Genomic DNA, 12,826 nt, shown 5'->3' with positions numbered 1-12,826 from the left:
TGGGTTTTATTTATCAACTTCTTAGTCATAGCTAGAATTCAAATCCGGTGCATTTTCTAACAAGACAACATAGTCGCCACTAGACTAGGCTTTTTAATGCGACCAATCTGTTGCAGACCAATTCTTAGTTATGCTCAACACAATAGCCAGCCCAATTACGGCATTTCTAAGAGCACGTCGGCCCATACAAAAAACACCCAGATTCATATCAAGATCAAGAGAAGGCACTAATGGTCATCTTTTATGCCTTGCAATGAGTGCACCTGGATTTAACTTAATGTTCTCCCGTAGTACGCTATTTATTTATACTTTAATCAAGTATGAACTATGAACACGATTACAAACCAATTTCAGTTAAGTTTATTATAGATGGTTATGCTCGATGAGACTTCAAATGTTACAACTGGCACATATGCTGCTTGACAAATGAATGTAAAGTATAAGATCTCTCATGGTGCAATCCAAGCACATTCAGGAAATCTCATACATACCGAGAGTACATAGTATCTAATACAAAGGTTACAAGTGCACCTGCTTCATAAATTCTCACCTTGTTATTAGCACAAGCAACTCAGTATGCATGATAGTCTTGATCTAAATTCAGATGGAAAAGAAGGGGGAAAAAGGGAGCATTGCTGTGTCAAAATGCAATTGATAGCACAAAAACCAGTAGCTATTAATGGCATTGGTCCTGAGAAGTATTAGTGTTGTCGCTGTCAACATCTTCGGTGGCACTCTGATGCTCTAGCGAGGCATTGTTGCTGGAGCCGTCTGCTGTCAGAAAGCCAAAACGGAAGACGACTCAATGCAGTGTTGAGTTCTAGCAAAGAGCCAAGATTTCTAGAGCTCAAGAAATGGCAGTGTCATAAGAACATACCTTCACCTTCATCTGCTGGAGCATAAGCTGAGCGCCTTGAACGTGTCTGCTGCGTTGTTGGCTGATTACCAGTGTAAGTAAGATCCCAAGATAGAGGGCAGAAAACAAAAAGAGAACATCAACAAAATTTATTCAAACTTCACTGAATGATACCTTTATTGCAATTGATCATTGAAAAGTAATATAAGTAACACGAATTCACTTCAGCTCCAAAAAGTAATATTAAGTGCCTCTTGCTCAAGCACATAGCATTTCTGCAACATTCTATAGATACATTTTTGGAAAGCAACATTAATCGAGTCTTGTTCCACTAGAAAGAGCCGGCTATAAGGATGACTTGAAGCTAATGTATTTAAACCAGAGAAACATCAAACTCCAGTATTCAACAGAGTTTTACGGTTCAATATACATCTATTTGGACTTTGTTAGTTTGAAACAATTGGCAATGCCTTGAAAGAAATCAGGACCAAAGATTTCAAATAGAAAATTACTCCTCTTGTGTAAACAACACTGTTTCATCTTAAAATCACCACTAAGGGGAAAACAGAAAGAATTAACAAAGCATTTCTTTACCTGCAACTTTGGGCGAAGTGCTTCCAGTGGTCCTTTGGGCTTTTGTGCTCCTTGCTATTTGAGAAAACAACAGGCCACATTTATAAGGCATCAACTTAAAAGTACTGAAAGTCCAATTGAAACTGACAAAAAATAAAATGACATAACACACTTCGGAAGAGATAAAGTACCTTCCCCAATGCCCAATCAGCAGAATCAAAATAAGCGCGTTCATGATCCTGCAAACAAGGTTAAAATCATTCAAAACAAAAATCAATTTTGGAAAGAATATTTCACATGAACAGACAGATGACCAGAAGTTTGAAGAAACGGAGCATTGCAGAAGCAAAGAAAATCAGATAAATGAAGAAGTAGTAACCTTGGATATTAGTGGGGGCTTCTTTGGTATTAGGCCTCCATACTTTTTCTTGATAACTTCTTCCTGCAAAAATAGAAAATAAGATTACAGTGAATAACAACGCAACATAATAACATAAACCCATATCATGAGATTTTGTATTAAGAAAATCAACAAAATTGGAAACAATCATTTTAAGAACCCGTATGTTACAAAGGGATTCTTCTAAATAATTAAGAAGTGAGTTCAATAATATCTAATCACACTTAACCGCTAAATATTCTCACATACAAACGTAATATCTGTCCATATTCCGAACTATACTATTGAAAATTATGATCTCATATTTCCTCATGTAGGAATAAGATAAGGTAATATTAAGATTAAAAAGTAAACACATGAATGAATTATCTGCATCAGCTAACACAGCAGAAGACGTATAACCTCTACCACACTGGTACTGTATTATTCAGACATAGTTATGTTTAAGAGCTTTAAATTCAGATTTTAGGCTAGTTGTCATGTTTAGCCACCAAAACCAAGTATGTTGGATTCTAAAAGTAATAATACTAGTATTTTAGAATCTGCATACCAGTTAGACAAATAGTACAGCAAGTTAGTATTGAAAGGAGTACAAATGCTGCTTCGGCCCATTTGAACTGAATGTAACATAAGACCATAAATAATTTAATTTAAAAAAAAATCACTTTTCCTTTTAACTATTAATGCAATCCGTGTCCTAAACTTACCATTCTTCCATTCCAAATGTACTTTTAAAAAAATTAATTGCAACTAAATGCATTCTACACATCATCAATTTCCCAAATCACCATGACACAAATAAATAAAGCTAATTTCCCAAATCATCAATTTCTTTTTTCCTTTTTAAAGAAAAGGGATTACCTCCTGTTGTGGCGAGGGCATGGGATTTTCACCATTTGTATTGTTATCTGAATCTGGATGTTGGAGATTATCCGCAGGATTTTCTACAGAAGTAACTTGATTCTTGTGAGGATCTTCAACAAAGTCCTGTTTCTTTACCCCCTCTGACATTGTTCACCCTCCTCTGTTCACAAAATTGCTTGATTTCAATAACCGATACGAAAATAATCAATCTCATCTTACCAAATCAATCACAATATGCATGATAACAACCATAATAATTCCACAAAGAGTCCTAAAGAAGTTAGTTGATTTCAATCAAATAACCCGAGAATTTTCATTCAAGAACATGGATCAATCCAATCCAAGATCGATTCAGCTGAGAAATGAAATTGAAAGCACGAGATCATTGAAAAGCGGAAAACAAAGAAAGGAACGTGGATCGTATCATAGCATATCGTACACCGTATCGTATCGAAGATTGTTGGAATTAACAGCGGGAAGGCGTCGATTCGAAGTGTGAGGAAGTAAGAAATGAAGCCAATCTGAAATCTGTGTCACAGTATCAAGGTAGCTGAACAACACGCATATTCTCCATTTGCGTTACTACAAAGTTATCTATAACAATATATAATGGGAATACATGGATTTGGTGTCCAAGATCTCTTTCTAATATTACCCTTCCTATTAATTTCTCTATTATTTGGCCATTTTGACATAACTTTCACCCATTATCTTTCACATCTTATCCGTTTCTCTCTTCTCATCTCATCTGTTATTAGTATTATTGAATACAGATAAAAAAATTTTTATTTTATTTACTTTTAATCCAATTTATTTTTTTTAAAGATATCACAAATAGACACATGTCTAGAATTATTGACCTTCAATATTTTACTTGAGGTACTTTATCTAAATTAATTATTATAAATTATAAATAATAATTTTTTCGTTTAGATCTATGTTTTGAATAACTATAACAATATATAATGGCAATACATGGGTTTGGTGTCCAAGATTTCTTTTCAATATTACCCTTCCTATTGACTTCTCCACTACTTGGCCATCTTGACATAATTTTCACTCATTATCTTTCACATCTTATCTGTTTTTTTTCTCATCTCATCTATTATTAGTATTATTGAATACAGATAGAAAATTTTTTATTTTATTTGTTTTTAATCCAATTTATCTTTTTTTTAAAGATATCACAAATAGACACATGTCCAGAATTATTGACCTTCAATATTTTACTTGAGGTACTCTATCTAAATTAATTATTATAAATTATAAATAATAATTTTTTCGTTTAGATCTATGTTTTGAATATTACTATTATACTTTTTTTTTACTTTTAGTTCTGCAAATTACAAATAAATCAAAAAATGGACAAAAATAAATATCAATATTTTCACATTTCTCACCATCTTCATGATTTATTGTTTAATTTTATATTAGTTTGGTTTCTAAATTTTTGTATTTTTCTTGCTATTGTTCTTCTCTTTTCTTCAATACCCTCGCCTCAATCATCTTCCATTGCCTTCAATTGCAAATTTTAGACGATTTTGCAGTAGTTACTACTTTTACACGCATAACATCCACTTATATTTTTTTTCTTTAATTTACTTATCTAATCTATTTTTTCAGTAAAATTCTTCTGTCTTTTTAATTTATTCTAAACTTTTTACGTATAAAAATTAGCACTATGTCTGTTTTTTTTTATCAAATTAATGTAAAAAAAATAATTTTTTATCTTATCAATTTGATGTAGAAAGAAAATAATTTTTTTATTTGATATGTGTTTTTATTTTTTGATATGTCTTTACTTATTAACAGTTGAATGAAAAAAGTCCCATAAATATTTTGTTAACTTATTTTTTCTTTTTAAATTACTTTGTAATAATTTTTTTCTAAAATATTGATTATGTAGAGTATTATATTTGATATTTGAGTACATAAATATTTATTTCAAAACTAAATTAAATTACAATCTCATGGGTGAGATGCATCTTATATGGTGGAGAGAGCGATATTGACACCCAAGAATCATGATGTGCAACAGCTTAATGATATTTTCATCAACCAATTTCCGGGAGACGAACGAATTTTAGCATCCTTTGATGAAGTAGAAGGAGATACAAATAATCTGTATCAACAAGAATATCTTAACTCGATCTCCACAGGTGGATTGCCACCTCATATGTTGAAGGTAAAAAAAGGTGCTCCTCTGATGTTACTGAGAAACATAGATCCTAAGGCAGGCTTATGCAATGGCACAAGGCTACTGTGTCGAGGAACTTTTCAAAATATGTTAGACGTGAAAATCTTAACAGGCCATCACTCTGGAAAAAGAGCTTTTCTGCCTCGGATAAAACACAAAACAACTGAGAACTCAGGACTACCCTTTGTGCTTATTAGAAAACAATTTCCTGTAAGGTTGAGTTTTGCCTTAACGATAAATAAATCACAAGGGCAAACTATCCCTAAGGTAGGGATCTATCTCCCTAAACATGTGTTCAGCCATGGTCAATTATACGTTGCTCTACCTCGAAGTGTTTCTCAATCAACCACAAAAATCTTAGTCAAAGAAGGAACAGTAGATGGAAAAAGGGGACAATTCACAAAGAATGTGGTGTTCAAAGAAATTTTGTTACCTGTACCAATATATACAATATACAATATATAATGGACTATACCAACGTATAATGGGAATAAAAAAATTTGGTACCCAATTTTTTTTTACTATTTTACCCCTGCTTATTTTTTTATTTAGACACCGGATTCAATATATAAAAAACTGTTACTACGTCCTCCATATTTCTTATTTTTTATCAAGGAAAGAATTTACTCCACGATAGAATGTCAAACTGATTCCCATCAATCCACGATATATTTTAAAACGGTAAAAAACTGCTACTACTACGTACTCGCTTTAAAAACTAACTCACTTTCAACTCTTAAGAGACTCTTTTCCTTTCAATCGTGCTCTCACAAACGTTTTTCCTCTGCATATTATTCCTATCTTTCTGACAAATAAAAATGGAAACTTCACCAAATCCACAGCCACGTCAACGTCGACCCAGTTGGACAGATTATGCTAGGTGAAGAAGACAGAACATGACCGAAGAACAGAGACAACAATACCTGGCTAGAAGACGTGCAAGTTATCGGGAGATGATTCGACAAGGAAAACAAGTTACCATATCAACTGATACAACTTCAATGCCAAACACTGGTGGAGGTGCCCGATTAACTACAAACATAGGGTAGCCAGATTGACTACAATTAGACAAATGGCCAGAGCTACCACTTATCATCAATCTGTTAAAGGTAACACGATAACATAATTTAAATTTCTTTGTTATAAATTGAATTAGTTCTTAATAATTATATTTTACTTTTTAAAAATGCAGGAATGGAAGCGCATGGCAATAGAACTGCCACAGGTACAAAAATAAAAATAACATAATTGATTGCTATTTTATCATTAATATTTTGTAACAAAATTAATTAAATTAATATTACTATACATGGTTTACCATCCACGTAGTAACTTTCTTAATCAAACAACATATTAATCATATATGAAGTTAAAAGTTAACATTCTAAATTTTTTAGACATCATTCATCTATAAAAAAATTTTTCTAAAAATTAATGGTCAATAACTAATAATAATATTTCTTTAATATATTTCATTCCCGTCGTCCAATATAATATATAACGTAATATATAATTTTTATATATTTGTATTAAAAAAATAAAAAAAATAATGTCATGTAAGACTAACGACAAAAAGTACTCTTATAAAGAATACATTACAGTATAACAAATAAATTATTCTTTAATCATATCTTTGTATTCTTAATTGTCTTAATTGATGAAATACTCATCATATCATCAATTTAAGGTAATAAATTAAAAAAATAAGTTAAAATATCTCACGCATTAATGGACGAAATTCAAACCTTTGAGAAAAAGTACTATAAAAAATATAATAGAAGCATAGAAAAAACTATTTATATTATAATAAAGAAATCTAGATCAATTCTAAAATAATTAAAGTTATCGATATTTTATTTCTTGCAATCAAAGTTAACTAATATTATGATAACTAATTCTTTTCTTATGAGTTTAATTATGCTTATTTTATAAATTGCTCTTTAAAAATATAGGTACCAAAATATATGGTAACGGAGCTAGTCCAAGTAACAGATCCCCTGGTTAGTATCTTTATATGCTTTAAATATGTAAACACAACGATATAAGTTATTTTACCTGCACATTAAATCTTCTTAACGTAAAATATTATCAAGATTAACCAACTTAATTAACACGCTTTATTTTATTGCTAAGCACTAATTTGTTATTAATTCTAAAATAATTAAAGTTACCGATATTTTGTTTCACACAATCAACATTAACTAATTCTTCTCTTATTAGTTTAACTTATTCTTATTTTCTATATTGCTCTTTAAAAATATAGGTACGGAAATACATAATAACAGAACTGGTCCAAGTAATAGATCATCTGGTTAGTATCTTTATATGCTTTAAACATGTAAATACATCGATATAAGTTAATTTGTCTGCACATCAAATCTTCTTAATGTAGAATATTAACAAAATTAACCAACTTAATTAACACGCTTTATTTTATTGCTAAGCGCTAATATTCTATTTTTTTAAAAAGGTAGATAACGAATTGTGCTCGAAATTTTCAAGAGAATACAACAGTGCTTCAAACTACACTGCCTCCTACAAGGACATATACATACTGTAATGCACGTCTGTTTCACCATGAAACATTTGACATGTGTTGCAATGGAGGAAAAGTCTATTTGCCCCAAGTAAATGCTCCTTAGGAATTACTAGACATCTTCTTAGACCCTTCTGCAGAAGGGAACCATTTTAGGAAACACATTCGTGGTTACAATCATATTTTTTCATTCACTTCGTGTGGTGTACACATAGACGAACAATTAGCTTCAGCAAGTCATGGTATATATAGGTATTACGATCCACTACAATATCCTCTTCTTTTTCCATTTGGAACCCATGGATGGGATATAAATACTCGAACTCAACGTGGAAACAAAGTATCATGCCGGACATATTATAGCTATATGCTCCAGGTACAAACTCCTATATTTGTTACATCATTTATAGACTTCCGTAGATAATAGTTTGTACCAATAAATCATTTCACAATTTCTAACAATTTTCTATAATCCTCAATATTCGTAGATCCGCCCCAATGATCACTCAACAGTTTTGCAAGTGGGGCGACTTCTTCAACAATATGTTGTTGACAACTATGTGAAAATGGAAACAGGCAAGTTAAGATAGGTTCGACAAAGACAAAAGGAACTTCGAGCTGAACTGTATCAAGGCTTGCAAGATGCTTTGCACACAGGAGAGAATAATGCTGGTAATTATTCAACTTAACGGCCACATGATTGATCATTACGTGTTCCTAAATTTAAACTTTAAAACTAATAATACTTTTCTCTAAAATCTGTTTTAGAAAATGTTGGCAGAAGAACGATATTACCATCGTCGTTTGTGGGCAGTCGTCGAGACATGACTCAACGGTAAGAGGATGGAATGGCTATTGTTCTTAAAGAAGGCAAACCGGATATTTTTCTAACTATGACATGCAATCCATCATGGTCAAAAATAGCTTCGAAACTCAGTCCTACTCAAACTCCACAGGATCGTCCGGATCTAACAACTAGGATTTTCAGAGCCAAGTTCGAACAATTAAAGCAGGATGTTATTACCAAAGGTGTATTGGGAAAGGTGAAAAGTTATATTTATGTCACCGAATTTCAGAAAAGAGGATTGCCACACGTACATATGTTGCTAATCTTAGAAAACAATGACAAATTGAGTGATCCTGACCAATATGATAGTTTGGTCCAAGCGGAAATACCATGTAAAGAAACAGAACCACACTTACATGAGGCAGTGCTAAGGCATATGGTCCATGGTCCTTGATAGGGGATGGGATTGAGCCTACCATATGTGAAGACCTGGTACAAATAGAAGTAGGCATGGCAATACCATGGGAAGGTGAGGCATCATTACACAAATTAATAGAAGAAACCTTTCCAAATTTGTAATCTCATGGGTGGGATGCATCTTATATGGTGGAGAGAGCGATATTGACACCCAAGAATCATGATGTGCAACAGCTTAATGATATTTTCATCAACCAATTTCCGGGAGACGAACGAATTTTAGCATCCTTTGATGAAGTAGAAGGAGATACAAATAATCTGTATCAACAAGAATATCTTAACTCGATCTCCACAGGTGGATTGCCACCTCATATGTTGAAGGTAAAAAAAGGTGCTCCTCTGATGTTACTGAGAAACATAGATCCTAAGGCAGGCTTATGCAATGGCACAAGGCTACTGTGTCGAGGAACTTTTCAAAATATGTTAGACGTGAAAATCTTAACAGGCCATCACTCTGGAAAAAGAGCTTTTATGCCTCGGATAAAACACAAAACAACTGAGAACTCAGGACTACCCTTTGTGCTTATTAGAAAACAAATTCCTGTAAGGTTGAGTTTTGCCTTAACGATAAATAAATCACAAGGGCAAACTATCCCTAAGGTAGGGATCTATCTCCCTAAACATGTGTTCAGCCCTGGTCAATTATACGTTGCTCTACCTCGAAGTGTTTCTCAGTCAACCACAAAAATCTTAGTCAAAGAAGGAACAGTAGATGGAAAAAGGGGACAATTCACAAAGAATGTGGTGTTCAAAGAAATTTTGTTACCTGCACCTCAGGTAATTTATGTCCTTGGCAAATATGTGAGCCTTTTTACAAGTATAATCCGTGTATTATGTAATTTTATCATTACAATATCAATATTGGAATAGATAGTTTTGTTCACTAATTTTAACAACTAATGACTAAGATTTTAAACAGATAAATTGATATCAAGAGAGCTCATCAGCATATTAAAAGAGATAAGCGAAAGGAACTGGAACCTCTACTTTACCCAACAGGTATGCACCAACTACGATTCACATATAAATTATAAAAATTATATCATACATCCTTAAAATATATCATTATTGGTTTTTTAATAAATTATAGTTTGCAATGTTTGTATATACTTTGAAAAGAATTCAAAATTTGATTTCTTTAAATGTTGCTATCAATTTTATAATTTTATCAATAAAATTATAAAAATTAAAATTTTAAAACTAATAAAAGGTAGAGGTATGTCTTATTTGGGATATATCATTACTTAATTCTAAAGTAATATATAGGACACTACTGCAATATATTGTGATACATATATGCAATAAATTACAGGAAACAGGATTTCAATCGTTATGGAATACATGGAAGGATGAGCAATCAATTGCATCAATGAGACCAATCGACAATAAAGTAAGGATTACAGAATTAATGACAGTGACAACTACACTGATGATACATATTTTTGTTTTAGTGTTACTGATCAAACGTGAAATTGACACAGGTTCATCCAATCAAAATTTATTCTATTGGTTGGGGAGGTACAGTTAAAGCAGACAAAACTCAACTATGGAAGATGGTAAAAAGAGAAATATTGGAACAAAAAAATAAAAGGTAATGCAATAAAATTTTGTTACATAATAAATATTTCCGTCTATTTCGTTATATATACCATATATGTTAAAACTTTAACTCTTTTCTTTCAGCCATGAACTTAGAAGAACACAACTAACTCATTTCGAACCAAAACAATATCATTGCAGGTAATTATTATTAAAAAAATTCCTAACAAAAAAAGATGTAATTTTATTTAATTTACATTTTGTCAATGATAAACAAGGATTAATGTCATTTCTTTTGTCCTGTCAGAAAGTTCAATGCAAAACAAGATGTCACAATTCTACAGGTTTTAATTAAATTCTTCTCTATAATAAGCAATCAATTTAATTGAATAAACCTGAAGTGTTTATACGGTTATTTTTATGATAAATAAAATCTTACAGTTTTTCAAGATGCAAGAAGTTATTGACAAGGAGATGTATGATGAATTACAAAGGATTTTTTCCAGGTACACATTCAGTAATACTCTTATAGTTTGATCTTTTAAAACGAAAAAAATAAGCATATTCATTTCTTCTATCCTTCCATTATTTATAGGAAAATGCAAGTCTCTTCAGATTCAGAATCATATTTTGGCCTACCACTTAAAAAAGAAAAAGACAAACATGAATATCCATGATATTTAGAAAAAATTAATCTTTTGTAAATAACTAACATGCATTTGGGTTTATAGATATATACTCTTTTTAAATTAGGATAATATTTTTTTCGTTATTTCTGGAACTATATCTTTTTCTGATAATATACATATATCTTTATTGTGTGCTTTTATAATTTAGCATTTTAAAGGTTTTCTATAGTAGTTTTACCCTTAACAGAATATGAAACAAATAAGGTTACGTTAATTTTAAAATGATGAAAAAAATATTTATTTGACAAATTTAAAGAATAAATGATATATTAATATCAACACTAAAATCTATAATCTATAACAATATATAATGAAAAAACTCACTTTTGGTGTCCAATTTTTTTTTTCCATTTTTATCCTTTTTAATAACTTACTTCCAGTTACAGCATTCTACTACTTCATTTTCATTCACGTTCACATCAATATAACTTCTCCCGTTAATTTCTCTCACATCACGTTACTGCATTATTTACAGAATTCTACTACTTAATTCCCACTACTGCATCAATTCATTTCTCTCACATCAGTCAGTTACTGCATCAATTGTATTATTCTCAATTTTTTCTCTTAATCTCTCACTTCACTGGTTACTCCATATCTCTCCACAATAGAAAAAAATTCCTTCATTTCTCCTCCATCTTTTCCTACATTCTTTTCATTTCGCCTAAATATAATGTAAAATTTACTGTAATTTATTTTTCGTCATTAAATAAAAGTGTAGAACTGTTTTTATATGTTTCTTTGATTAATTATAGTTGACAACATATCAATAGAAGATTCACGTGGAAGTGGTCGACGAACTTGGCAAGACTATGCCAGACAATGAAGACAAAATATGAGTGAAGAACGGAGGCAGCAACGCCTTCTACTTATTTTTTATGATGTATCTATGTTACAGGACTCTTAGTAAGTACTAATTGTGTATAATTTATTTCTTGAGTGTACCCTTAAATTATCAAATTACATTATTTTCATCTTAATAATGAATTTTTTACATATACAGATACTCACAATAACACCGGAGCTGGTTCAAGTAATATACCAAACGGTCCAAATATGGGTAGGAATCCTATATTTATATTTATTTAATTAATAATAATTTATTTTTTCTTAAATTTTGATTCAATAAATTTTTTATTGTTGGCCTAAATAATATTATTATATTGTCTTAAATGTACTTTACATCATTATAATCTCAATTATTAAATAGTTTAATAATTTTTTAATATAATATCATACAAATATAAAATTATTATAACTATATCTATAATTTATAACAATATATAATGCCAAAACATGGAGGTTTGGTTTCCAATTTTCTATTTCCTATTTTAACCCTACTAACATAATTGAAAAATATTATACAGTTACTTATTTCACTAACAGTTACCACGTAACTTCTATTCAATTCTTTACTCCCACAATCTCTCTTTTTTTTATTTTTTTATTTTATTCTGATTCTCTTTTATCTTATAAACTCTTTTCTGTACCACACAATTATTTAAAGGAGTTTTTTTGACATCTTAAACTAGGTAAAGATAATGTCAAAAGATTTATTTTCGTGGCCATATATGAAATGAAAAAAAAAAAAATAGAAGCCAACAAGTGTTTAACCAGTGGTGATAAATAGTTTTTTTTGTATAGATCTTATTATATTCGGAGGTATTCATTTAAATTATGTTTTGTTTAATTTTATATTGGTCTTTGTTTGTATAGTGTTGTTTTAAGTATATCTGTGAGTACTGTACTCTGATGGTCTGTCCAGTAATTTAGCCTCATTCTAATTATTCTATTAGAATTTTTTTTATAATCATAAAAAATATATCTTTTTATTTTTTTTTATAATTTCATCTATTTTACTGGTTCTTTTTTTACCTCCTAATACACGTTGTTATATTTTTCTTGCTG

General features: G+C 30.7%; 1 protein-coding gene across 2 annotated transcripts; it reads right to left on the bottom strand.

Annotated features, from left to right (window-relative positions):
- On the bottom strand, nt 338-3,298 carry LOC107643588. 2 transcript variants are annotated; one of them, XM_016347273.1, is made up of 7 exons: nt 3,133-3,298; nt 2,691-2,853; nt 1,809-1,871; nt 1,621-1,668; nt 1,451-1,504; nt 878-938; nt 338-774 (listed from the first exon to the last, which is right to left on the bottom strand). In XM_016347273.1, the coding sequence occupies exons 2-7, from the start codon at nt 2,838-2,840 to the stop codon at nt 677-679; spliced, it is 474 nt and encodes a 157-aa protein (XP_016202759.1). In that variant the 5' UTR covers nt 2,841-2,853; nt 3,133-3,298; the 3' UTR covers nt 338-676. The 2 variants fall into 2 exon arrangements, with proteins under 2 accessions (XP_016202759.1, XP_016202760.1); XM_016347274.1 differs by having other exon boundaries at nt 338-771.

Source organism: Arachis ipaensis, chromosome B05, assembly GCF_000816755.2.
Source record: "Arachis ipaensis cultivar K30076 chromosome B05, Araip1.1, whole genome shotgun sequence".
Lineage (NCBI taxonomy): Eukaryota > Viridiplantae > Streptophyta > Magnoliopsida > Fabales > Fabaceae > Arachis > Arachis ipaensis.
The sequence above is the reverse complement of the archived record's forward strand: the minus strand, read 5'-3'. Positions and strand labels throughout refer to the sequence as shown.